The 26,325-nt window shown below is 42.6% G+C and overlaps 2 protein-coding genes across 2 annotated transcripts in view; one reads left to right on the top strand and one right to left on the bottom strand.

The window, feature by feature from the left end:
* Positions 1-2,669: 2,669 nt before the first annotated feature.
* elapor2a (endosome-lysosome associated apoptosis and autophagy regulator family member 2a) lies at positions 2,670-19,122 on the top strand (the record flags this gene model as incomplete). The annotated part of the gene is given in 25 exon segments (XM_084363449.1): positions 2,670-2,714; positions 2,718-2,771; positions 2,773-2,862; positions 2,864-2,962; positions 4,433-4,553; positions 6,964-7,153; positions 7,233-7,380; positions 8,178-8,267; positions 9,411-9,516; positions 9,610-9,762; positions 10,758-10,846; positions 10,935-11,115; positions 11,200-11,328; positions 12,243-12,333; positions 12,436-12,538; positions 12,624-12,761; positions 13,934-14,197; positions 14,299-14,472; positions 14,579-14,762; positions 14,927-15,023; positions 15,119-15,220; positions 15,334-15,460; positions 15,808-15,986; positions 18,045-18,213; positions 18,401-19,122. Coding segments are annotated over 25 exon segments (3,192 nt in total). The 3' UTR covers positions 18,470-19,122.
* Positions 19,123-21,512: 2,390 nt separating this feature from the next.
* Positions 21,513-26,325, bottom strand: part of grm3 (glutamate receptor, metabotropic 3) — a 42,393-nt gene continuing 37,580 nt past the window's right edge. Inside the window, 1 exon segment of the mRNA XM_084364539.1 lies at positions 21,513-25,360. Within this exon segment, the coding sequence (XP_084220665.1) occupies positions 25,284-25,360 (77 nt within the window). The 3' untranslated portion in view covers positions 21,513-25,283.

Here is a 26,325-nt window from a genome sequence, read left to right as displayed (position 1 = left end):
TAAATTACAAGTGTACTTTCCCATCAGGTGGCAGATTCAGTTCAAATAGTTCAAAACACTGTCGCACCCAGAAAAAGGACAATCAACAAATAGTCAAAATTCTGACTAAGTCTGTCAGGTCAGATGAAACATTACAAAGGATCCTGCTTGTTGATGTCTCAACAAAGGGAAGTCATGTGGGCAGCTTCTGCAACCTGGGCGGTCTCCGGGTCAGCACACAGCGGTTGTGATACACTTTTATGCTGAATGTCATTTATTATCCATGTGAGCTCTACAGGAGATGGGATACACTCTAGGATGGTTATCTTTTGAACCATAGCTGATATTAGCATTACACATCAGGGTCAGATTTCCTTGAATTGTATCCCTTCCTTTGATGCATGCCTCAAGATGACACACAGGATTTGTTGCACTCATCAGAGGCACGTTCACTCGCAGCCAGTGTTTATTTATCATTAATATAGCTGCTTCAAGTTTCCAACAGATCATAGCTTACTGAGTCGCATTGTGATAGTCGGAAACATGGCATCAGAAGAGATAGACTAAAGGTTTCTAAAGGGACAATACATGGAACAGTCTTGTGGATGTGCTGTCAGGAGACACACCAGACGCAACGACCACTTTAGACGATGTTGCTCAGGTGGAGCAGAGATAGATTAATGTCCATGCATTAACAAAAATGTAGCTAATTAATATGCTGTCAGACATGCTGCACATGTAGGGTGTCTGCAGCCCCCTGGATATTAATAAAACATATTCTTATACGTATTTATTTATTTATTGAAGACTTGCACAGGTAATAGACTTCATTCATAATCTCTGTCCACTAGAAGGATGTCAGAAGGTTTCCTGTCATTACAGTACAAGAAACTAAATCTGTTATGAGCACAGCTCTCTGTCTCTCCGACAAATTTGTGTTGAGAGTGTAACACACCCTGACAAATTGAACCAGGCTGTGACTATTAAACATGCATGAACTCTTTTGTCTCAGGATGTAAACAGAGACAAAGTTTGCGCTCACTATTTGGAAACTAAGCAGGACCACATAGTTATGAGGGCAATTAATTCATAAAAAGCATGTGATAACCTTCTGTACTGCTATGTAATGTATGTATTTTCTGCAACATGTCCATATAACACATATTAACACAGCAAGCTTGTGTTAAATAATGTGTGTGTCTCTTCATAGAACGGGCCTTATATTCAGGAGATTCACAGTTGCGCATTCTTTTGTATAATTCTCGTGTGGCCTTATTTCTCTCTACCTGTGTGTGATGGATTAAACCTTGTCAACAGCTGTTCTGACCTACAAAGCCAAAGCACAGTAACTGCTATTTTGCTCAAAACTGAGTTATTACTGAATCTGAACTTTTACATGTCTGTTTGAGTTCAATCTTGCTTTGTCTTAGAGAAAAAGTGATGTAAAAAAAAATAAAAAAATCCAACCTGAAATCAATACAAACTGCAGTAAGTGCAGTGGTCAGTCAAAAAACTTGAAAGCCATTTTTCTCGGTTACAAAGTTACCCTACTTTGGTGAGGGCAGTGTTACTGAGTTCATTTAAAGCAAATATTCACACCCTACCAGAGGAGATCAGAAGAGAAGGATCGACTTTGACATTGACTGATTGTTTTTAATGCAGAAACAAACTAAATAAACAAAAACTCTCTTTGTTTTCATGTCTGAATCAACTGAATAAACAATCTGGCCTGAACAGCTTGTTTATTCAGTTATGGAAAAGATAAATATGTCTGAGTTTGTATTATTACCTCATTAATATTGTAAATATTAACATTCTGAGTTTGAATTTCTTCTCCAAAGTACAGTTTACCCTTCTCTCTAACAGGCCACAGCACCAGGTCCAAAGCCAAACCTTCACAGTCTCCGGAGGACATTTAAGCCTTTAAAAATTATTCAGCTTTGGCATCAAAATATAATGTGACGATAATGATTGCGGGGCTTGGCCTCCCTCTGGCGGTCAGTGATATGGACTACAATGGTCAGGATTTAAGAGCAGTGTAGTCCGTCTGTCAGAGGCTGCGTTCAGGGTCAGGACAAAAAACGCAGCTGGGGCATTTTTAAAAAATGTCTATTCTCACATCATCAAAAAACAAATCTGCAGCAGTGACCTCAGCAGAGACTGTACATTTGCCTTTATCGCTTAATTTTATTATATTCCACCTCATCTAAACACAAACAGCTTAAATATTGTAGTCTTTATTGTACGTATTGTTTTGTCAAGCTGGCTGCAACGTAACAAAACACTATTTTTTTCCCCTGAGCGACGTCACCGGAGCGTCAGAGCCGGTGGTTAAAGGCACACACACACACACACACACACACACACACACACACACACACACACACACACACACACACACACACACACACACACACACAGAGCTGCGTCAAGTCGGGAGAAAACACCGGATGTTGAATTGTAGTTCCTTCAAAATAAAACTTCTAATGGACACGATAGGGAAAGTTAAGAGGTTATTGTACACAGCGATGACATTTTTGTACATGAACACAACTACAACACAATTATGAGACAAACGCGCATGTACAAATAAATGAGCAACCGATCATTCCCCAATATGTGTGTCGTGTGGGTTTTACTTTGAAAACCTATACCGGAAGTTCTATCTAACGCCGCCTAGCTTGACCGTGATGAGGCAGCCCTGGAGCGCACAGTCTGAGGATAATCGCAGGTGGTAGGGGTTACAATCTGCCGACAAGGAGCGACGGGAGCAGGTGTCGATTTGTACCCGAACAACCATCGATCTCTGCTCAGGTTTATGAGACGATTATCTCTCCTGGATCGAGGCTGTTGTGGGTTTTTTCTCCTATCTCCCCCTCGATGATCCACAATGCGGTCCTTGGCTTGGTTCGTCGCCAGTTGCGCTCTCATCCTCTGCGCGCTCCGGCTGATTGACGGGGCCAAAGGACGGCAGTGTAGTGAGGTGAGAGATGCCACAGTCGATCAATAAGAGCTCCTCCTGTTTCACGGCTTCAGCTTTTAGAGCAATCAGAAGGGGGGAAATGTCATAAACGGACTGATTGTGCTGCTGTGGTTGCTGACAGTGAGTGTGTGTGTGGGGGTAATCCAGTACTCAGATACGATTAATAATTGATGACACATTTCCGGGTGTGATGTTTGAAAAATCATTCCCTTGTCGTCATCTTGCAGGAGGTGGGAAGAGAGAGTCATTGCAAAGAGATCAAGTCTGAACTGCATGGAGGAGAATCTGTGATGAGGGTCTGGTGTGTGTTGAACTTCACCACTCAGTGTTGTGCAGGCTGTTATCAGCTTCCTGCATGGACTGGCCTTTCCTTCCCTCTGGTCTGGCTCAGCTCGACACCTCCTCGGTCCTGACTGGCAGCACAGACAGTCCCAAGATAGAGAAGCAACATTCCTCCCAAGTTATTGTCCCAATCTGTGCTTTCACACTGGCAGAGAGATTACAGCCGCTCCCCAGTTAAGGCCATAATGGTGCTTAAATGACTGTGCTGCTGGCTTTGAGCTGTCATCTTGGGTGGCTGCATGTGACATCAGAGCTGATATCTTGGATTCAGTCTGGGGAGAATGCATCCAGGGACAGACGCTCTCATGCTGAATAACAGTGTGAGATGAGTGTTGAAAGTCTGCCATATCAGTGATTGACCACAGCTCAGGATATGACGAGTGCGGCAGAGTTCAGATGACTTTTCTTGGTAGATTTGTTATGATTTAAGCGTCTGCATTGATTATTTTGGTCTACGGTAATGCTTTTCCTCGATCACAGGACCCACAGACAGACAGACAGACAGACAGACTGACAGCAGTGCAAATCGTTCCACTCACAACAGCCTGCATGTATGCGCCGTGGTGTCAAAATCTGGTTTGGCTCAAGGAGCAACATTATGTAAACTGTCAGAAATTAGGCCACCCTCCTCTCTAGACACAAAGATGGCGAGGAGCTCTGTGGAGGCGAGAAAGCTAATGGTTTTTCGCTCCAGACTCCACATTAAAAACTGTAACATCAACATCGGTGTTCATCCTGGAAATGTGAAAAAGCTGCCGGTGAGACGCCTCCGCCTGTTTTACTGGCAGCCCCAACGCTGCCACCAACCCCCCCCACTGTTCCCATCGCCGTGGAGATGGTATGTTGTGTATCCAGGGCAGAAGAGTGGCTGGAGAGATAACAGGCGGACATGTTTTGTGAGGCCGAGCAGCTGGATGTGGAAGTTAATTTCAGCGCTGGCTGCTAATGCGTTAGCTCTGACTTGTAAAACACTCTCACCCAGAATGCGATGACTCAGGGCTTTGATTTGGGTGGTGGCCCTTGTGGTGTGATGTTTACTGACCTGACTCTGGCCTACTTTTGCACATTGTTTGGGTCATGGCGACTGATTGCTTATGCATATGCGTTGTGTGTGTGTGTAATTGGCAGGCGGACTTCTACTATGAGTACACAGAGTGTGACAGCACAGGATCTCGGTGGAGAGTGGCCATCCCACAGAACCCCGGGGCCTGCACCGGACTACCAGAGCCAGTACGCGGCACCGAGTGCAGTAAGTATATGTGTGACTGAGTGAAAGTTGATGTAGTTCTTAGTAGTGAGATACAGATACTACAGGTAGCCTGGAAATTACAGCACCACAACCTCAAGCCTCAGGCCAATAATATCAGAGCAAAACTCTGTCACACAGCTGCTCTGCTGCTGGATTACTTCGCAAGCCGCATCATTTATTATATTTTTTCAATTTATTGATTAGTTGTTTGGTCTATAAAATGTCAGAAAATGGTGAAAAATGTTGACCAGTGTTTCCCAAAAGCCCCGGATGACGTCCTCGGATGACTTGTTTCATCCACAACCCAAAGATATTCAGTTTTCTGTCCTAGGAATAAAGAAACTGGAAAATATTCACATTTAAGAAGCTGGAATCAGAGAATTTTGACTTTTTTTCTTAAAAAAATTACTGAAAAGGATTAAAAGATGATCAAAATAGTTGAAAATTAATATATAATAGTTTTGCAATTAACTGATTTATCCTTGTGTCTTAGCTGATAGAGAGACAACGCACCGCAAAAAAACAAAAACACTGTACTGTCTGCAGCAGTTGTAGTATAGCTAATGTTAGCCACGTTAGCCCTACCCTCTGCAGTCTTCTCCAGTGGTTTTGAATGTGGAGGGTATGTCGTAGTCTCTTGCTTGATAAGTCGAAAAACAATCCATTGTGGCTTACCACAATGTCTGAACACATGGGGTGATAATAATACAAATTGCAGACCGATGTGTTTCAATAATACGTAGCGAGCTGACTAGTTTTCAGTTATGGATAGGTACAGCACAGTGATTTAGCCAGTGGTTAGCGAAGTTAGCATGCTCACATGATTGCACAAGGAATCATGGGTAGACTATCATCAATGTTTTCTTTTTAACAAAAATGTATCTTTGCTAATAACACGTTAGATTAATGTTAAAGGTGCTATTTGTAAGAATTGGCCACATGTTAAATTCCTACAAAAAAACAAACAAAACAGGACAGCATATCACTGAGTAACTGAGTAACTGTAGCTGCCGTTAGCTCGGTTAGCCGTGCATCTAGTGGTCCAGACTGGGAGCTTGGAGCACCAGGGTAGTGTTGGTGTTCACACCACTAGCACAGGAGCTTTGGACCACTATAATGTCAATGTGTTTTTTCTTTACATTTTGTTTTCAACTAAAATTCTTACAAATTGCACCTTTAATGTGTATAATCAGACACATTTAAATGTTGGATTTATATGTATCTCATATGTGGTTCAGTAACTGGTGTTTCACACCAATATCTGTCACCAGGAGGAAGTCTGTTCAAGTACAGTTTCTAAGTAGTAAACTATCAGAATAAGACAGGACATTTGCAGAGTCGGGCAGTTCTCAGTGTCAGTGCTCATGTTTTTTTCCCATGGAATCAGATCTAAGTAAGAGATGAGTCACAGGGAGCGTTAAATTCTTGTTTCTGTTTGGATGAGGGTTGGCAGCACTCACAAACATTATCTGTCTTATCTCAGCGGAGCCAGGAAGAAAGACTTTAATTGTGTGAAACCCCCCAAATTTTCTACAACAGGTCACACAAGTTTGTCCCTTGTTAGTCATTTTTCCCTAGAACAGGTTTGCCCTATGCTGTTGCAACACTGCTTCACTAATGTCTAGATTGAGATTATCACTGGTGAAATCTGTGCAGGAGATAATCATGCACGTGGTGCATAATAATGGCCAGCTAAGGCTTTCCAACATGGATGCTTTGCGTATGTATAAACTGCATGAAATAGAAACAGCTCTTGTCACAATGGATCATTTGATAAAACACTTAATACCTCTTGTTATTCTGACTGTTTCCCTCTTCCTGTTTAAATTCTGTGTAAGAACGTCAGACATGTGTTTCCTTGTTGCAACTGGACAAACTATCTGACATAGGATATGATGATGCTATCCACGATAACATCATAACACAATGCAAGAAGCCCAGTTAATCAAGTTACCTGTCACCATGAAAACGAGTGTCACTGCAAACTATCCTTAAATTACACCTGCGAGCTGCTGGTCCTCTGATGACATGCGCTACAGATTTCACACCCACACGCGTGTTTTTTTGCATTCTATGCTCTGAAGCGTGACGAGGCATCACAATAGCATATGACCAGCTCAGGTATGCAGAAAGGCTGACACTGTCAAAACACTGGCAGCGGCAGAAGACATGATGGCTCAGTGGGGGAAAAAAAGCACAGTGTGTAACAGGATGTAAGGATTAGGCTTCCTCATCACAGGAGCTACATGAGACTGAATGCAGCAGCGATTTTGCACGACCATGTCTCTGTCATCCTCATCCGTGTGAATTCACTCTGTGTGTATTATTTTTGCAGGAAAAATGCAAAGAAGTTTGGGCAAATGACTTATTCAATATTCTCCCCTTCTTTCTATCACTCTGTGCCTTTCAGCCTTCTCGTGCGATGCCGGGGAGTTCCTGGAGATGACGGCTCAGGAGTGCACCCAGTGTGCAGCAGGAAGCTACTCCCTCGGCAGCGGCATCCGCTTCGACCAATGGGATTCCATGCCTGCTGGATTCAGTAGCCTGGCAACCTCGCTGGAAAACGGTCCCCGCGGCGATGACAGTCTCACCTGCAACAGGTGTGCGAGCTGAATATAAAAAAACCCCTGAAAGCCGGATTCTAAGTGTGAAATTAATTTAGCTTCTTTTTCCCGGCAGTTCGTCCTGGGTGCCTCAAGGTAACTACCTGGAGTCCAACAGGGATGAGTGCACGGTCTCTCTCATCTATGCCGTCCATCTGAAGAAGCAGGGCTCTGTCAGCTTTGAGTACCAGTATCCAGACAAGAACCTGCTGTTTGAGTTCTTCGTGAGTTTCATTAGCTTTTATCTTTTCACTTCTGTTTGTCTATCGATCTGTTTAAGTGGATGCTGAGCGAGTTAATACACAACCAGTAAGATGTAGACACCCCGGAGAGCACATCAGTATGTCTTTTCACTCGCCATCGACGCCCTAACATGTTATAGTCACAATGCTAATGTTGATGCTAATGGAAAAATGCTACATCTAAGTAGAGAAGCCCCAGGTCGTATGTGCATGAATCAGACAACATACGATCGTCTTACAACTGATACTGTAAAGCTATTAAGAGCACTGATATACCTTAAGGGCAGTTTCTCTGCAAAACTGTTTCCTCAGTGTAGCAACACCTCTTCTATTGTCTGTCATGAGCTGACATTTGCATCACATAACACCGGATGGCTCCAGGAAAGACCTTTGTGTTCAGAATCTGTTAAAAGTCAAGTATACTGACAGCATTCCACGTCGGTGCACCGGTCCCAGTGTATTGTGTGTGTCGGCTCACTGCTGGGATACTGACATAGAGCAGACCCATAATTAATGTTATTAGTTGCACCTGTGCTTTTGCTGCTATGGCAAGTCAGATGATGAGTCTCTTAATTAGCGCTTAATTAAAGGCGGGTTTGCTGGAAAGATTACGTTTGTATTGAATCATTATGTTGTGAGGAGGAAGATGTTTTGTTTATTGTTTAATTGAATTGCCCTCACAGCAAAACAACAAAATCCTCCCAGTGCACACGTGTATATAAGCAAATACTGTAGTTATACTGTATATACTGTAGTGTGATCGTTTGTGTATGTTTTAGATCCAGAATGACCAGTGCCAGGAGATGGATCAGTCGGCTGATGCAAAGTGGCTCAAGCTGACCAACCACAGTGAATGGGCGACCCACACGGTGAGCGTCAGATAAACAATAGCTTCAGAGGACAGATCTTTGGCAGCCGGGCTCGGTCCTCCAAATAAATGTGTTGAGCTGAGGCCCGAGCGGCGAGAAGTGGGTGGATACAAACAGGAAGCCTGTTAGTTCACAGAGGGAGGCTGGCATCACTTATTGTTGTCTCCAGTATTTTTCCAGTTGCTCTAAAAAGGCAATTAGCTGTAATGTTGGGTGGAGGGTTAATACAGTAAGTGGATCTTCTGAAGAGCATACAACGTTTTTTTATGTAGCTTATGGTCAGGTTTAATGAAATGAGTATTTGTGGGGACTGAAATGTGGTACTTTTTAGTCGCTTTCACACAGCCGGACTCAATTTGAAAACAATTTGAAACAATACAATATATGATTAAACAAAAAAAGGTTAGTTATCCAGTCATATTAATTAAGTCACATAACATTATTCTATCCTGCATTAAAGAACCTTATTGCTTAATATGAACTACCGACTGTTTTCATTTAAGAATATTAATTTTGCCATAAAGAAAATAATTAAGAATAAAATGTTTAATGTTTAATGTGTAAATCAGGCTGTTATGGATATATGATATAAACCCTCTGTTAAAACCTTAGAATATAGAAAGGATTAAAACTGGTAGGTTTGCACAGAGACAAAAAATACACATTTTGAGAAAACGGCATTTAACGATATGTCGACTTCCATACGTTTAAGATAAAAAATAAGACCCTAAAGGTGCAGATATCAACACGAATCTTCCCCAGCTGATTACTTACATTACAACAATTATTTTTTGCACGAGTTTTATGAATATTTTTGTATAAACATACACATGAGGCATTATATAATTAAATATGTTCTTTTTGCATACATTCTGGACATTTTCTCTCCACTACTCTGAAAGAAGGCATGTTATGGAAGCAAAATAGCCTTTAATCAGTGCATGAAACACAATGTTTTCACCTGTAGTGTCTCCTCGTAATGACCATATATAGTGAAGGCTCTTGTATTTGAAGCTGATCTCTGAAAGCCATTTTAAGATGGCGCATCTCATTTCTCAAACCTTTTGACCTGTTTTTCTGAACCACCGTACCTGCTCTGTCACACAGCTTGACTGACAACACATGATGTTTTGTGTATTGCAGGTGAACCTGAAATCTGGCACCAACATCCTGTACTGGAGGACAGGTGGAGTCCTGATGGGGACCAAAGTGGTGAAGCCTGTTCTGCTGAAAAATGTTCAGATAGAAGGTCAGGAAACAACTTCCTCCTGTTCTAAATGACAAATCAATTCACTTATCATGTATTTATTTTCCTTTGTCATCTGTCACTTCCTTCTACCAGGAGTCGCCTACACGTCGGAGTGTTTCCCCTGTAAGCCAGGGACGTTCAGCCACTCCCCTGGCTCCTCCACATGTGAACCCTGTCCTCAGGACACCTACTCCGGCCACGGTGCCAGCTCCTGCACCCCCTGCAACACCACCACTCAGTATGCAGGTAGGAACACAACTTCAAGCATTTCAAATCCACGGCATGTTGAATCTCTGGAGCGACACAATGAAAGCGCAGTGCAGCGCTCAGGGTGGCATAATTGTTATCGGTGCTGCTCGCAGGAGCGCAGAACACAGCAGCAGGATAGAAACAGAGCTTGTCCTATTTTCAGCCACATTAGTCAAACTTTAGATGGAGAAACATGCTTGTTAGTTCGGTGGGGAGGGCTCGTGTGTCGCAAGGGAGCAGCAGATTTTTTTCAGATGATGCCGTGCTCTCTGTATTTCTCATAAAGCTCCTACACGGCTTACTTTTTCCAAATTTGTTTTCTAATCTGCCTTTTCTGAGGACAGAAGCAATGTGCTCCTTGATCTATTTCTGCACTGCCGCATGAAAAGCAGCCGGCGTACGACTATACCCTGTTGAGAGGCAAGGCTAATAGATTAAAATCGAGAGAAGAGAGCTGATGTTCTTGGTTATATTAACAGAAATCTGGCTCTCATCAATTTGTGACATCTTAACGTGGTCCAATGAAATTACTTCCTCCTCTCTTATTTGCTTCTGAAACTGTGAATGCATGTCCTGTTTGTTAAAGTCACTGAGAAGAGACTGAGAAGCCTCGATTATTCAGAACATATTACATATTTAATTCAGTACACCTCTTTATGCATATTGAATGACCCCTTTGCTTTACTGCTGTGTCTTTTAACAGTCTCCTGCCGAAGTGGCCTTCTTTAAGAGCACATTGTTCTTCCTACTCTTCTATTATTTCTCGTCTGCATTCACATCTTGCATCACGTATCTTCCTTTGCTTCACTGTATTTTATTTCAACTAAACGGCTCTGTAGTACGTTTGGATTCTTGTGTTTTAATGATTCAGCCTGATGTCTTTTATGCATCGTGCTTTGCAAAACTGTTTTATTTATTAAAGTAGTCAGCAGCTGTGTTTCTTTGGCTAATGTAGTTTAATTTTGCTGTTTCATGGCCTCTCGTCTCCATAGCTGAGGGATCGGCCATGTGTAAGGACAAACCTCCGTGTTCCAAGAAGGACTATTTCCAGATCCACACGGCGTGCGACCACGACGGCAAGGTGAGAGAAGGTTAAAACACCCAGAGAAGACCCGTTCTGCAACCGCAGTTCTGTTCCATCACCCGTCTCCATCTCTGTGTGGTTTCAGACGCAGATCATGTATAAGTGGATTGAGCCTAAGATCTGCCTGGAGGGCGTGACCGGAGCTGAGCCGCTGCCTCCGAGTGGAGAGCGAGAGCCCTGCCCCCCCTGCAACCCCGGTTTCTATAACAACGACACAGCCACCTGCTCACCATGCCCACCTGGGACCTACTCTGATGGGATGAAACGTACAAAGAGCTTTGTTTATTTAGATCCATCACTGCCTTTTTTCTTCAGTTTCCTAATTGTGTTTTTCGTTGTGTTCTCCGCAGCGTGTAAGAAGTGTCCGGCCGGCACCGAGCCCACTTTGGGTTACGAGTATAAATGGTGGAATGTTCTGCCTGCGAACATGAAGACCTCCTGTTTCAATGTGGGCAACTCCAAATGTGACAGTATGAATGGTGGGTGTTCTATATGTGCATATCCTGCCATCGCTCTTTATTTTGGTCTTTCTCTCCCTGTTGCTTCTCATAAAAGAATGAGTCAGCTTAGTCAGAAATATGCTAATATAAGATTAGAATAAAAATAAAAGTCTGAATACCAAAGACTCTTAATTTACAATCATAAATGACTGAAAAAAATGAAATTTAAGAAGCTGAAACCAGCAAATGTTTGACATTGTAGCTTGAAAAATGACAGAAACAATGAATCAATCAGCAAAATAGTCGCCCTTTAATTTTCCTTTGACTTTGTAAACCCACCAAATGTATTTTAACACTTGGGTGTTCTGTTTACAGACTTAATGCTAAGCTAACTAATGGACTGCTAATTATAGCTTAATTTTTATGGATATATTTTTTTATATTTATATAAAAAATTTGATTTTTTAATTTTATTTATTTATATATTTATTTATATTTTTATTTTGATTCTCTGCAAAAAAAAAAAGACAAAGAAAATAATGATAATAACAATTTCCTTAAAGGTGCTTTATGTAAGAACTACTCAAAATAAACTGCATGTCACCAGAGTAACCGCTAACTGTAGCTGCCGTTAGCTTGTTAGCTTGTTTAGCCATGCATCTAGTGGTCCATACTGGGAGCTCGGGGCAACGGAACAAGTGTTGGTGTTGGCTTTGGACTGGGATGGGCCAGGGCTAGCTGGTTAGCATGCTAGCTTCAGTGGATATCTCTGCAACACAATTCATAGACGCCATAACGTCAAAGCCGTTCCTTCTTTACATTCTGCTGATAGTTTTAGTTAACATATGGCACCTTTTTAAAGTAGATTGACCAAAGTTAATCCAGTCAGTATTACCTGATTGTATATATTTTCTGGATACAGTAGAGTAATGTGAATTTGTCCTGTCCTTTAGGCTGGGCGGTGGCAGGCGATCATATCCAGAGTGGAGCAGGAAGCTCGGATAATGATTACCTCATCCTCAGCATCCATATTCCTGGCTTCAAGTAAGTACAGTCAGGTTGTGTCTCCATCTCTTATGTCACTGAGCGGTCTGTTTGATTTGTTGTGACTAATTTCCACTTTTCCCTTCTTGCATCTGCCATCAGGCTCCCTACGTCTGTGTCGAGCCATTCTGCGACCGAGTTTGGTCGCATCACTTTCGAATTTGAAACTGTGTGCGCGGCTGACTGCGAGCTCTACTTCATGATGGTGAGAATAGCCCCCCGACAAATCTTCGCTGCTACATTTACATGTTAAAGGCGAGGTGAATGAAGTGAATGTGCTTTTTTTTAAGGACGTAAACAGGGAAAGCACTGCAGTGGTGGAGTCATGGGAGGGAACGAAATCAAGACAGTCGTACACGCACGTCATGACAAAGAACGCTTCGGTGTCCTACACATGGGCTTTCCAGAGGACGAACCAACCATCAGATGTGAGTGTGAGGTCGACACTTTTACGTGTAGCATTCTGGATCATAAATAAAGACAGCTGCAAAACACTGTGAACATTGAAAACATGGGTTCAGCAGAGGGTAAAGGATATATCCTCCAAATGTGTCAGCTACCAGACTCCTGTCTACATAATGTCTATTATGTAGACCAAGAAGAATATATACACAGTATTACTACTCTAGCCAGTCTTATACAAAGTATCTAAAACAGGCTCGACATTGATGAACTACACCTTTAAAATGCCCTCACATGTATTAGTTAGTGACCAAAACAGAATAATATGATATTTTATGATAATATCACATTTTAAAGGAGCCATTCTGCAGAATGTGTATTTATTTTGGATGCTTTAAGCACATTTTGCTGGTAATACTTCCATACATTTACCAAAGTAATGTCATCAGTGAAGGAGTGACTTCTTTCACCTCTGTAAGTGCAATAATCATTATTATTAAATACATGAATTGACATAGGAAACCCTTAATCAGCAGAGGGAAGACAAGCCTACATCCCTATAGGTTTAAACCACTTTTAGTGTATGTTGTTGCATATCCACATATCCGTCTTCATTGTCTTATGTCCAGAAACAAGAAAAACTTCCAATTTTCCAAGTTCAAAGAACTGAGGCAGCCTCTGTAAATCAACTCCACACTTGGTACACTGAACACTCCCTTCTGTTAGGTATTAAAGATCATTCCTGCGGTGGTGTTAGTGTTTAAACAAAACCCCAAATCAAACAGACTACTTCATCACTGTGCTTACTTATTACCTTGCACAATGCATGAACACTGGAGAAAATAAAGTGTTTTTTTTTCCTTCAGTGGCAGAGATGGAGGTGAAGCTTAAATCATTAACTTGCTTGTTTTTAAAATCACGTGTCTATTTCAAGTGAGGGCACAGCAACAGTCGTTTATGTTGTGATACACGCATGTTTCAGGGTTTGTGTTAGAGCCTGTGGAAAAAGTTGGTTTGTTTTAGTGCAAGAAAGCAAAAGAGAGTACACACACCAAGTGCTTCAAAAAAAAAAATGAACAAAAAAGGGATAGAAAATTCATTCAATAGAAAACCAACTTGGTAGTAATAGAAAAAATAGATAAAGATGCATAAAAACAGGGATTGAATGCCTTAATAACGACAGGTTTGTCTCTCTCAGGTTCGTCGGAGAGTCAACGACGTGGCGCGGCTCTACTCCATCACGGTGAGCAACGCTGTCGATGGGGTGTCCTCCGAGTGCCGGGCCTGCGCCCTCAGCACCCAACCCTCCAGCTCTACGTGTGTGCCCTGCCCACCTGGACATTACATAGACAAGCACACCAGCCAGTGCACAGAGTGTCCACGTAACACGTACCTCGTCTCTCACGCCACGCCGGGCCCAGACGCCTGCAAACCTTGCGGGCCCGCCAGCAGGAGTGATAAGGTTTGTAGGTGTCGTGATAGGAATCGAGCTACTCCTATAATTGTGTTTGCCAAACTTTAAAAAAATGTTTTATATGTGTGTTTTTTTTCTTTTCTTTACAGGACCACAGTATATGTTACAGCGACTGTCAATTCACCCACACTGAAGGCAACGCCACTCTCACTTTTGACTTCAGCCTCCTCGGGTCGGTGGGATCGCTGATGAACGGTCCGAGCTTCACCTCCAAAGGAACCAAGTACTTCCACCAGTTCAACATCAGCCTGTGTGGGGCACTGGTGGGAAGAGATGAAAACACACACACAAGCAGAAAATACTGCCCTTTTGAAAGTTTATGTGGCTGAATGCAATGCCTTTTCTGTTTGCTCTCTTTCTTTATCTAAGGGTCAGCTGGCGGTATGCACCGACAACGTAACGGACCTATCCGTCGACTCCCAGAGAGAGAAAGGTGAAGGAGCCAACTCTGTCAAGACCTTCATCTGTCAGTCAACAATAATCCCAGCGAGTGGACGAGGCTTCCACACAGCGCTCTCCTCGCAATCCATTAACCTGGCTGACACATTCCTCGGTGAGTGAACATAACGATGCTGCATTGTGGTATGTTTTGTACCGCCGTCGATGCTTTGAAAGATGAAAAAGAAAAGGGTCTGGTCATGTCTCGTCTTTTAAAGTCACAGAAGAAAGAAAGTCTCGGACGTATTGAATCGGTCCGTCTTTGTATGTGATTAACAGGAGTGACAGTGGAGAATACACTCGATGGAATCACGACGAATCCAGAGCTGTGGCCCCAGACCTCCAAGAAAGTCCCTGATATCAACTTCTACTACAGGTACCTCTATAATTTTGGATATTTTTTCCTACAAAGAAGGAAAAAAAAAAAAGCAGATCGCTCTAAGGTTCTTTCTTGCTAACTTTTTTTCAAAGGTCCTTGGAGGAGACCTCATCTTGTGAGCTGGGTCGGAGCGCAGTGGTGACACTTCGCTGTAACCCGGACAAGAGCACTAAAGAAGATCTCTCAGTTCCCAGGTACTCTAATGTCTGTCACATTCTCTGGCTGCCTGTCTCGTATCACATGAAGCCTTTTTTATCTATGTTGTGGTGTGGGTGTAGACCTGACAGCTTGTGCTTGGCTATTACAGTCAGTGCCCTGCAGGAACATGCGACGGCTGCACTTTTCATTTCCTCTGGGAGAGCTCGGGAGCTTGTCCTACATGCACAGACAGAGACTACCATCAGATAGAGGGAGCCTGCAAGGGAGGACAGCAGGTGTGTGTGGACAGATATATACTCCATAAGTACTGAGACAGATTGGATTTGAAACGAAACAATGTGCTGACTGAGCTTGAATCTGTGGGTGTTTACACCCACATCCAATGGTCTGTAGGAATTATATTCCCCGAGCATTAAAAGGGTTTTGATGCATGCACCATTAAAGCTGACAGTCTTTGTTTCACTTGAAATGCTGAGGAGTAAATCCAAAACAATTTAAACACTCCTCTCTCCAAATGCCCTCAAACCGCACTACATACGTGGGGGTTTCTTAAAAACAATTAGTGTTTTTTTGGCTGTGTATCGTTCTTATTTCATGCTTCGTATGTGTGTTTCATCCTCAGGACCTGCTGTATGTGTGGACTGAGCCGAAGCTGTGTATGGGAGGCGTGACCCTGCCCGAGAAGAAAACGGTGCCATGCGAGGGGATGGAGTTCTGGGTGAGACTCGGCGCAGGATTGGGAGCTTTCACTGCAGTGCTGCTCGTCTCCCTCACCTGCTACTTCTGGAAGAAGAACAAAAGGTACGATTCCCCTTTTTTTTTTTTTTTGTTTTCTGTGTCTCCTTCCACCTTTCTTTCCTTTCCCTGTTCTTTTCCTACTCCAGCTTCCTCTTTAATTTGATACCAAACATGACATATGTTTGTGTAACTTTATAAACCAAGCTTGATTGATGAAATGGATCCACCTAAAAGAAGAGAAAGTAACTTCTGGCCAATTTTATAACGAATATGTGATCCACTACATTTCTCTCCGTTTACAGGCTGACAAAACAGATCCTTCACTGGATAATGCTCAAAATAAAAGACGTTCAAATTAAGAGAAATTTCCCACACTTAAATCCACAAAGCAAGCATTACAACCATGGGCGTAACCACGAATGAACCCTGGCTGTAAGTGGATCCGTCTCTTTTTATTTCCGATTTATTTTCAATTTAGGAAAAACAAGGAAAACAAAACTGTGTGACCCCCCCCCTCCCGATTGTACACTTGGTTGCGCCCGTAAACGCCGGCTTCGTTTGGAAAACCGCTCAGTCCGACTGTCACTGGTGGTCATGGGTAATTTGGGCATATAAACAAATGGAGTGAGTTGCACCAAAGTGGAAAAAGCAGGACCAACAGGCGGACATTCGCCTTTTTTTCAGATGGTAAGCAACTAGACACCGAAAAAGTAGTGCTATGGTCCAAATGAGCGCGCTAATTTTTGAATGAATGTGAAACAATTATCGCGTTTAAATGGCTCAGAATTAAAGCTAGAATGAAGATACAGATATCATATGAAACTAGAATATATAAGGCATCCATTGGTACCAACCATGGCATGATAGCTTGTCGGAAAATGGGCTGAATAATGCTCCAAAGTTAGGCTAAATTCTGGTGGGGGAAAAACTTTTAAAAGGGGTCCGTTTGAACTCTTTATCATCCGTGTGTGTGTGTGTGTGTGTGTGTGTGTGTGTGTGATTGATGGTTTTAAAAATCAATTGGCACTTAAACAGGCTTGGTAAGGTTAAAGGAAATAACACTAGCAGCAATAAAAGCAGAATATTCAATGCATCAAATTAAAATGATGATTAGGGTCAGTCATTGTTCTAGTACAATAATGGTATCTGGTCACAATGCAGGCAGCGAGAGAGAGAAAGAGACAGAGACAGAGAGACAGAGAGAGGGACAGTCACAGGCATGATGGAGGGAGAGGACACAGAGAGACCTTCTCTGAAGATGATCAGGTAAGACAAGGAAAAAAGAAGGAAAAAACTCGTCAAACGTCGTCTTTGTCTCTTTCCACGATGCATGGTGGGTCATGATCTCAATCACAACACAATATAACAGCATCTGTTAGTTTATAAACAGTCAGCGCAGACATTTTTAGATGAACTTGAAGTGGAAACTGGGTGGAAACGTGCTAAAACAAGTCACAGATCTCAATGTTATGATGTGTATTTCAGGTTCCGGTTATTGATGACTTTTGAATTTGAGCTCTATTGCGAACATGAATTGCAAAGATACCAGATGTTACCTGTTGCACCTACAATATGAGGTGCAGCTGGTCTGTCACTGGTTCCCCACCCTGTCAAATATCGACGGCATGACAGCTCCGTGCATTTTCTTTTCAATAGAAAAGCTTGAAGATGCCATAACAGCTTAAAATATTGTATATGACCGCACCAGGCCTAAGAACAGGTCATTGTCCGGAGATTTCACAGTGACCAAGTGGACGTGTTGATGATGCTGATGATGTTGTGCCGAGTGAAGCTGCTATGTGCTCTTTTCTGCTTGCCTGTATATCACCTTCGACTCTATGGATGGTACGTCCAAATAATGCAAAAACATGCAAATCATTAATGCACCGGAGTCCTCTTCCTCCTGCATGCTCTACCCGGGCGCTCCCCCTGCTTTCCCATCAGCTTCCTGTCATTCTTACTTCAGCTCTCCCTCTCCTCCGAGCTCCTGTTGTTTGATCCCTCCTGCCATTCTCTCCTTGTCACATCACATCCTTTTTGTCAATATTCATGTGGGCAACATCTTTCCGCTTCTTGTTTTTCTTCCTCCTGTATTGATTCCATCGCTTGTCTCTCCGCTAGGTTGGAGTACAAGTACTCCCGCTTGGTGATGTCTGCCAATAAGGAGTGTGAGCTGCCAGGAGCTGACAGCTGTGCTGTGATGGAGGGAGAGAACGAGGCAGACATGGAGGATGAAATCGTGTACACAAAACCTTCTCTGCTTGGCAAACTCAAAGCCATAGCGTCCAAAGTGAGTGGCACTTTTACAGTCAGAAAATCTCACTCTGGTAAAAACCAATCAATCAAACTTTATTTATACAGCACCTTTCCAGCCAATCAACTATGATTCAGAGTGCTTTGACAAAACGTAGGATGTTGAAAAGATTGTTTTTGAGACTAATGAATGTGCTGAATGATTGTTTGTATTGGCTTTTAAGGGGAACGGAGAGAAATACGAACATGTGCAGCTCAACTCGTCTCACTCCAAAGCGTTGGTATGGAGCTAGAGAAGTGGTGAAGCGAGTGGGAGTGACTGGGGAGAGAGATGGGACCCTCCAGAGACTTTCCACTGAACGACCCCCTTGAACCAACAACCCCCTTTATGAGCTTTGGTAACCTGGAAATACCAACTGTGTGTACACACACACATACACACACACACACACATCACGCACCTAGGGCCAGGTTCAGAGAAGTCCCATGAACACGGTGGCCTTAAAGCTCGGTACGACAGAGCCGTCCAACTCGAAGCGTAGTACTGTGAAGCCGGTGTGTGTGTTAGACACTTCCTGGTAATATCCTGATTCAAGCTGATGTCAGAGAGGCTGTAAGAAGAGCTCAGGGTAAGACAAGGACCTATTTGATTGATGTTCTGTTATGTTTGTATTAATTTGAGTCTGTGTCTAATACGTCCTCAGACGGCCGTGGTGTAATCATCAGGATCACCGTGGCGAGTGCGTGTCCATCTCCCACAGACGTTTACACAGACTGCTGGTTATATTCTGGCCATATAAAGCCTCTATCTTCTCATCTGTTTGTTTTCTTGTTTTGTTGCAATTATTATAATGAGGAGAAGATGAAGATGTCATATGAGATGAGGTGACGTTGTGGTGTTGGCTGTCCATGTATGTCAAATAAATTATGATGTATTTATGTATAAGTTGACTCAGTTTGATTGATTCTCCTGTCTTATAATTTTGAATGTGACATTTATGATGTGATATGAAATGTGGGGCTTTTCTTGGAGCAACATGTTCAATAATCAGTCCGGAAATTGCAGGTGACTTTGTGCATTTTTGCCTGTTTTTTGCCTCAAGAGTCTGACTGAGCTGTGAAGTTGTTACACAAAGCGACTACATTGTGCTGCATATTACAGCGACAGGATAATTCCCCATAATTACATGATTTCGTCTTGTAATGGCAAGTGTTCACTTACAGTGACAGAGATAATGTTTCCCTATCATCATAACGTACAGCACATAAATGGAGTCCTCTTCGAGGGAGAGTCACAACTCACAGCTTGTTTCTGATCTCGGCAGCAAAATTAGCCAAAATAAACTGAATCCATGTCGTCATTTTGACACGCATAGTTACCATTGTGTAGGAGCGATTTAACTCGGTTTCTTAAAGCTGATTTATGTGACAGGACTTTTTGTGGATTTGAATTTTTATGATCCAGCTGCTGCTTCTGATTTAGTGGAAGTTGAAAAAAACGCTCAGGTTTACGGAGCTTTCCTGAGGGCTGAATGACGTTTGTAATTTGAAGTTGATGATGAAAATCACTGAACACCTGATGCAATGTTACATATTCAGAACCCCGGGAGCACGCCATGTTTCAGATGTTTAGTTTTTGAGCGTGGAATGAACTATGCACAGGGTTCAAATTGAGTTTCCTTGCAGACAGTCATCTCTCCGAAGATTTGTTTCTTGTCTGGCCCAAAATTGTTCCGTGCTTTTCAAAAGCCTCTCACTTCTTTGGCCTGATATCTTAAAAGCTGAGTGCACAGCAGTTCAGTGTTATTTTAACGTGATGCATTACTTTCAAAATGATCATAATGACACCAGTCACGCCACCACCTCGCACAGCTTAAGTGAGCAAGTTTTCAGCATGACGTTTGAAAATGAAAATGAGAAAATGAAAGCATCTTAGATGGTATAGTAATATTAATTTCATGGGACACTGTGACTGATTAAACTCCAGGTTCTCACTCCAAGTCCTACCAGAACTTTGGTGGTAATAATTCGAAGATATATTTAGAAACCGGAGGAACAAAACTCCAATTTCCGTGAACAATTTTTAAATAATCTGTCGCTGTTCTGACCCTCGTCCCAACACAGCTCAGCTTCTCTTAATCTGACAGGAAAGGTCCTTTGATATTTTTCCATGATTACAAAACTATTAATTTATATAAATCATTTTTGTTGTATGATTATTTAATAAGACCCTGTGGCTCCTGTTGCTCAGCATTTTTCTGGCCTTCAGTGGGCTCTCCAGTAGAGGGCAGTGGACAACAGAGAGATGTTGTGAGAAAACTTCTTACATTCTTTAATTTCCATATCTTCTTTGATTTTAATAGGCCTATATCAGTCACTAGGACCATAGTTTTCTGCTTTTAAATACATTTTGCTGACAATACTTCTGTACTTGGATTTGAATGCAGGATGTTGACCTGAACTAAGTCACTTTCTGCGTTGTTTCATTAGTATATTGTGTTACTAAAGTAAAGGATCTGAGTTCTTCTTCCACCAATACCAGCCAGTTGAACATACATGCTGCCTAACTTTTAATGTGGATGGGAATTCCTGGCTGTAGCACAAACCCTCTGTGTGAAGTCTATTTGTGTAATGACCTGAGCTGACCACCAGAGGGCAATCATTGCCTAGTCACGAGAAAAGTCAACATCCAGTTCTACAAAAGTAGAACCTGTAGGCAGAGTGATGTAGGTAGAAAAAAATAAGGGACAGGAGCAGACATTTAGTAGCTGCAATAACAACCTAACAGACACGTCCTCGTCTTCTTCTAGAAAAACCCACCAACGCACCCTGCTGCTGTGTCACACTGCTGAAGGCAGCGAAGGACAAACATTTCACTTTTCTTACTCCATGTTTATTTCTATCTTTTTTTAGACCTTTATTGTTTCTTTTTTATCTCTTTACTTATGTTTTTCCTTAAGTCTTTGGTTTTTTGGGGGGAGATGGAGCCTACACACTGGAGTGCATTGTCCTAAAGCAGGGAGCACTCCACTGGATGGTTTAATTGGAGTGCCATCACTTAGGGAACAGATTAGGAGTGTTAGAGACATCTTTCAACATTTGCCAGCGCACACTATGAATGAATAGAGCCCGTGTGTGTGTGTGTGTGTGTGTGTGTGTGTGTGTGTGTGTGTGTGTGTGTGAAAGTGGTGGTGAGGGGCTATTAATGTTGCTGGAGGGACACATCTATCTACGCTCCTGTTCAACGTTTTAGATTTTGGCTGAGATTCGCACAGATCTACTTTTTTCCCGGGCAGACACACAGGAGACACAGAAGGACGAGCAGACGACACCAGCTGTTTGCTTGTTGTTATTTATTATGATGTCATCACAGCCTCGTTATTGCACGCATCATCAACACGGGAACTATTGCTTTTTTTTTTTTTTTTTTTGCGATTGACCAGTTCCAGAGTTCGGCCTGACCTCGGCTTCAGAGATTCTGTCTTGTTTCGAAAGCCTGGAGGCCGAGGACACATTTTGTCGTATAGCGGGGGGGCTACAGCACAGAGACCTTTGTAGAGCACATGGCAGTTGGCAGAGGCTGAATAGGGGAACAATGTAGTGGATGGTTTGCTGTTTGAAAAGGGATATTCATGAGTAAAGCCAATTAAGGGAAGCCACAGAGAGAACTAGTGGGTACATGAGATGATACACTGACTGTAGTGTGGTGAGGAAGGTGGTGTGTTTCAAAGTGATGCATTTTCTTTACATCTAAATCCCATTTTTTTTTCTATTCTCACACACACTCTCCAACTCCTCTATCTACCTTTCCCTTATCCCTTTTCCAACCTCCTCACGGCCGCCTTTGTTGGCATGCGCTGCAAGTGGGTGCCCACATCTGAGTGCTTCAGTTTAAGTGTGGGCTACCAATCTGTTTGGTCCGGCTTAGGTGGTGGTCTTGGCCGAGACCAGCAAGTTTCACACATGGAGCAGAGACGAGGTGGACACTGGTGGCAGGGGGGTGAGGCGGATTAAGAGAGAGAGGGGTCAGGGGAAGAGTGTGAGACTGTTGTCGGAGACTAGTCCCCGGACTAAATGAGAGCAGAATCAGGGTTAAGTGCTCTGTTTTGTGCAACCATTAAAAGCCGGGGTGTAGAGCACCGGGCCTTAGCGAGCCAAATCTCATCAGTCACTGCCAATTTGAATCAAAAACCAGCACCCCGTTTTTCCTCTTTCTCTTCCTCCTCCTGTGCCCTCTCCTCCCACCCTCCTCTCCATGCAGACAAATAGACATTCCGGCAGCGGATGTGGTGGTGGTTGTCCATAGCAACCCTGCCATGCGGGGTGTATCTTGTGGGAGCAGGACCACTGAGTGGATGGCTAAGCCTTCTGCTAACAAAGGCTGTGAATCTCTGAGATGCTTTTGAGCTTCCATAGAAGCGCTGTGACTTCTGGGCTGTGGGAGTGCTTTACATAATCCAGCAGCAGCAGCAGCAGCAGCAGCAGCAGCGGCAGCAGCAGCAACTCCCCTCTGCTCTGCCACACATCGCTCTCTCCTCCTGCTCTCTGCACCTAACACACGCCCCGATGTAGGTCGGCTCGTCTTGGTGCATCCTCTAAAAATTCTTTCAATCTATCATTCATTGTGATAATCGCAGGGTGCTGCTGGAGGACCGGCTGTGCAATAAGGTGTGGACCGCCGGTCAAAAGATGGATGTTCAACAGTTCTTCTCTGTACCTACTGTATGAATTTTAACAGGAAGGAACTCGATTTAAAAATCCTCGTCTGGGAGTTTAACAGTCACGCTTTATTTTTAGACAGCATATTATAGTATTCAACCCTTTAAGACTAATTAAAAAATGACTAACGTTCTTAATGCAATGAATTCTTACATGACAGGCCGCTCTTTGTAAGCAACATGTAAGAATTTTAACTTAAATTATCAAATGCATGTGAAGAAATAACAGTTCTGACATTATGACATTAGGATGCTCGCCCTGTCCTGATCCAGAGCTCCTGTGCTAACGGGCTAACAGCAGCCGCAGTTGGCAGCAGTCGTCATATGTTGCCCCACGTTAGTTCTGAGTTTAACAGGAACAGGATGCCAGTTCTTACACATTACACCTTTAAAATGAAATATGCTGTAACGCAAAATTAGTCCACTAATTTAGTCTATTTAGATTTACTAATAAAAACCTTGTTCACACGTTTTTCCTCATTTATTCCCCAACCTCGTAACTCTCATATTTCCAGCTACAAAACAAAAGAGTTTGATGGGTATGGATGTTTGTAAATGTTATGTATGTTATGCATATGAGTGCTACCCTCGACATCCTCTTTGTTAGTCGGGATCTGCCAGCAGCTGACATTGTGTGCTCTGCTTCCTCTCGTGAGCCTCTCTGGGACTGCCGTAGCCAGCTGCTCCACTGTGCCTCTCAACGTCAACACATTTAACACAGACATGTAAACCGCACACTTGAATAAGTCGACGAGTCAATGACTTCATCTTAATGGTATAAGAGCTTCTCTTCCCCTTTCCTTCTTTTTATTGGAGCCGCTAAGCTGTAAGAAATGTCAAATGAAATCAGTGTGATGGGTGTTTATCAGAAATATCCACTTTTATGTTTTTTTAATCACAGACTGGAGAGAGAAGAGGGGGTAGAGAGAGTCAGTTTAACCTAAGGATTCCTCAGATTCACACTTCAGGTAAACAATCAATAGCAGAAGGCTCGGAAGGGAATAAAACTAAGTGGCAAAGTCATGCCCTGAAACATGTACTCTACTATACTGTGGGGTCACTTTTACATTTACCAAACAAGGATTTGCAGCTGGTAATGTAAAAACTGATCTCTTACAACCTCTGCCTGGGGCACTATCAAACATACATTAAGGCACATAGCCATATTCAAAACATCACCACATATTGTATCTATTGGGGAACAAAAACATCAGCTACCACTCCCCTGTAGTTGGAGAAAAAATCAACATGTGTTCAGCAAAGCAGACACTTTCCTTCTTATAGAGTTGTTTGAGGAAAAAATTCATAATTAGCGGGTAAGACGCCAATTTGTTTTTTTGTCGACAGAACCACGGCAGCACTGCAGGTATTGACAGTTTTGAGGCAAAAGAAATGAGTTGATGTACGATATCTTTTCAGCCCTGCCATCGGTTACTATTCTTCACGGCAGTCCTCTAAAAGAAACAGCAGTTTGAGAGTGGGCGTGTACGTACTGTTGCTCTGGTGAACACATGTCTGGAACTATGGCCATTTATATAAAGGGATTCCATGGTTAGAAATAGAAAAATGAACATTTGTATCAAAAGCAAAACATGTTTTTTTGTTCCTGCAAAAAACAGCCACAATGGGTTCTTGATACGGATTCAGGAGGCAAAGCAAAATCTTACAAGATGTGCAGAGATGATCTCTCAAACTGAAAATGATGTTCGGGCACAGTGTAACTATAAATCGATGAGCTTGATGGATTTTTTTGTACATGCCCGTGCCTGCCGCCTTACACTATCCAGTTTATCCTTTTGTCCACATTCATTCTAGGGTCACAAGACTGTCAACATTGTGCTGTTTGAACCATCAGTAGTATAATATACAAATGTACAGATACACAATAGAAATGCATACATAATTGGTTATTACAATGAGACCTACAAAAAAGCATGAGAATAAAAAGTCTGTGGGATATTGCAGGTGAGGCAAGCAGAGCCACAAATGTGCATCCAGACTGAGAGGGACACACACCCTCCTACCATGATTAAGCGCGAGTCTATTTACACCGCATCATAACAAAGCTATCAAAAACAAAGGCTCCAAAAATTCCTCCTAAAAACTTTTTTTGTTCTTTTGTTTCTCTACTTACAACAATGTCGATTCCATGTATGTACATCCCTAGAAAATAATTTAATTATAGTTACACACTTTCTACATTTGTGAAACAATACAGTTCTAGTCCACAAGGAAGGTTTGTTTGTCTGTTTGTGCGTGTATTTGTGTGTGTGTACGTGTGAATACAGTGTGCGCATGAGGTGGGGGATGATGGTCGAGGGGGGATAATGTTCATGGATTGGCTAACAGTCGCAGGGGGGGCAAGATTTAGAGACTGGACTGGATGTGGTCACAGGGAGGACGTGGTGGAGTCGACAATTTCTCTCCCGTTGCACACGGTTGGGACTGGGTGGGCACTGACAGAAGCTGGAAAAAAAGAGGCAGAACAACAAAGAAGAAAAGACACAATTACAAAGAAATCAATCATTCTCAGACATTAGATGTGTGCAAGTAAAAACCTTCCTCAGATAATAAAACAATATCACATTCTGCCATTACATTTAAAGCTACAGCATGACAGCTTCACCTGAAATCTTTGCAAAAATGTCGCAAAAACTATCAAATAATCTTAGTGATGATGGAGGTCTAGATGCTAGCCTGGCATCAGCATTGCCCTTATTGGCAAATTAAAGGGTAACTCCACCAATTTTTTGTTTACTGGTCTTGGGGAGTGCTACTGAGCATGTGAAACGGTAGTATGAAGCCTTTTGTGGCTCCAGAAGAAGCTGATTGTGATCTGATAAATTGCCTTCAGCGATGTCACTCAATGACAGAGTTGCATTGTGGGTAATGTAGGGCGCCAAGTTTGTAAAAGCAGTCAGCTGGTCTGCATTGCATTCCTATAACACTGTTGGGCTCATTATGGACGGTTTAAAAATCGACACAGCAGAACAAGAGATATGTTCCATTTCAAAACCTGGCGCCTACATTACCCATAATGCAACGTGGCTACTGAGTGACACCACCGAATGTAATTTATCAGATTCCACGCAGCTTCCTCTGGAGCCACAAAAGGCTTTATACTACTTATTACACATATGTAGTAGTACTCCCCATGAACTGTAAATGTGGAAAACTGGTGGAGTTGACCTTTAAAGTTTGTATCGCTGCCAAAATTTTTTGAAGCCCATTAAGGTTTTGTATTCATTCTGGGGTGCAGTGTGTGCTACAGATATTTTAAATATGTACATCTGTGTTTGCTGTTGTCACAAAAAACTTGAAATATGTCCCAGTCAAAAATTCCATTCATCATACTTCTCTCCTGGCATCTCATTGCACTGCTCAACACTGCAGCTCTGTCAGCAGCAGCATGCCTTACTTTACAGTCTTAC

The sequence above is a fragment of the Pagrus pagrus genome (genome assembly GCF_965226575.1).
Source record: "Pagrus pagrus genome assembly, chromosome: 10".
NCBI lineage: Eukaryota > Metazoa > Chordata > Actinopteri > Spariformes > Sparidae > Pagrus > Pagrus pagrus.
Note: the sequence above shows the minus strand (reverse complement) of the source record. Positions and strands in the feature narration are given on the sequence as shown.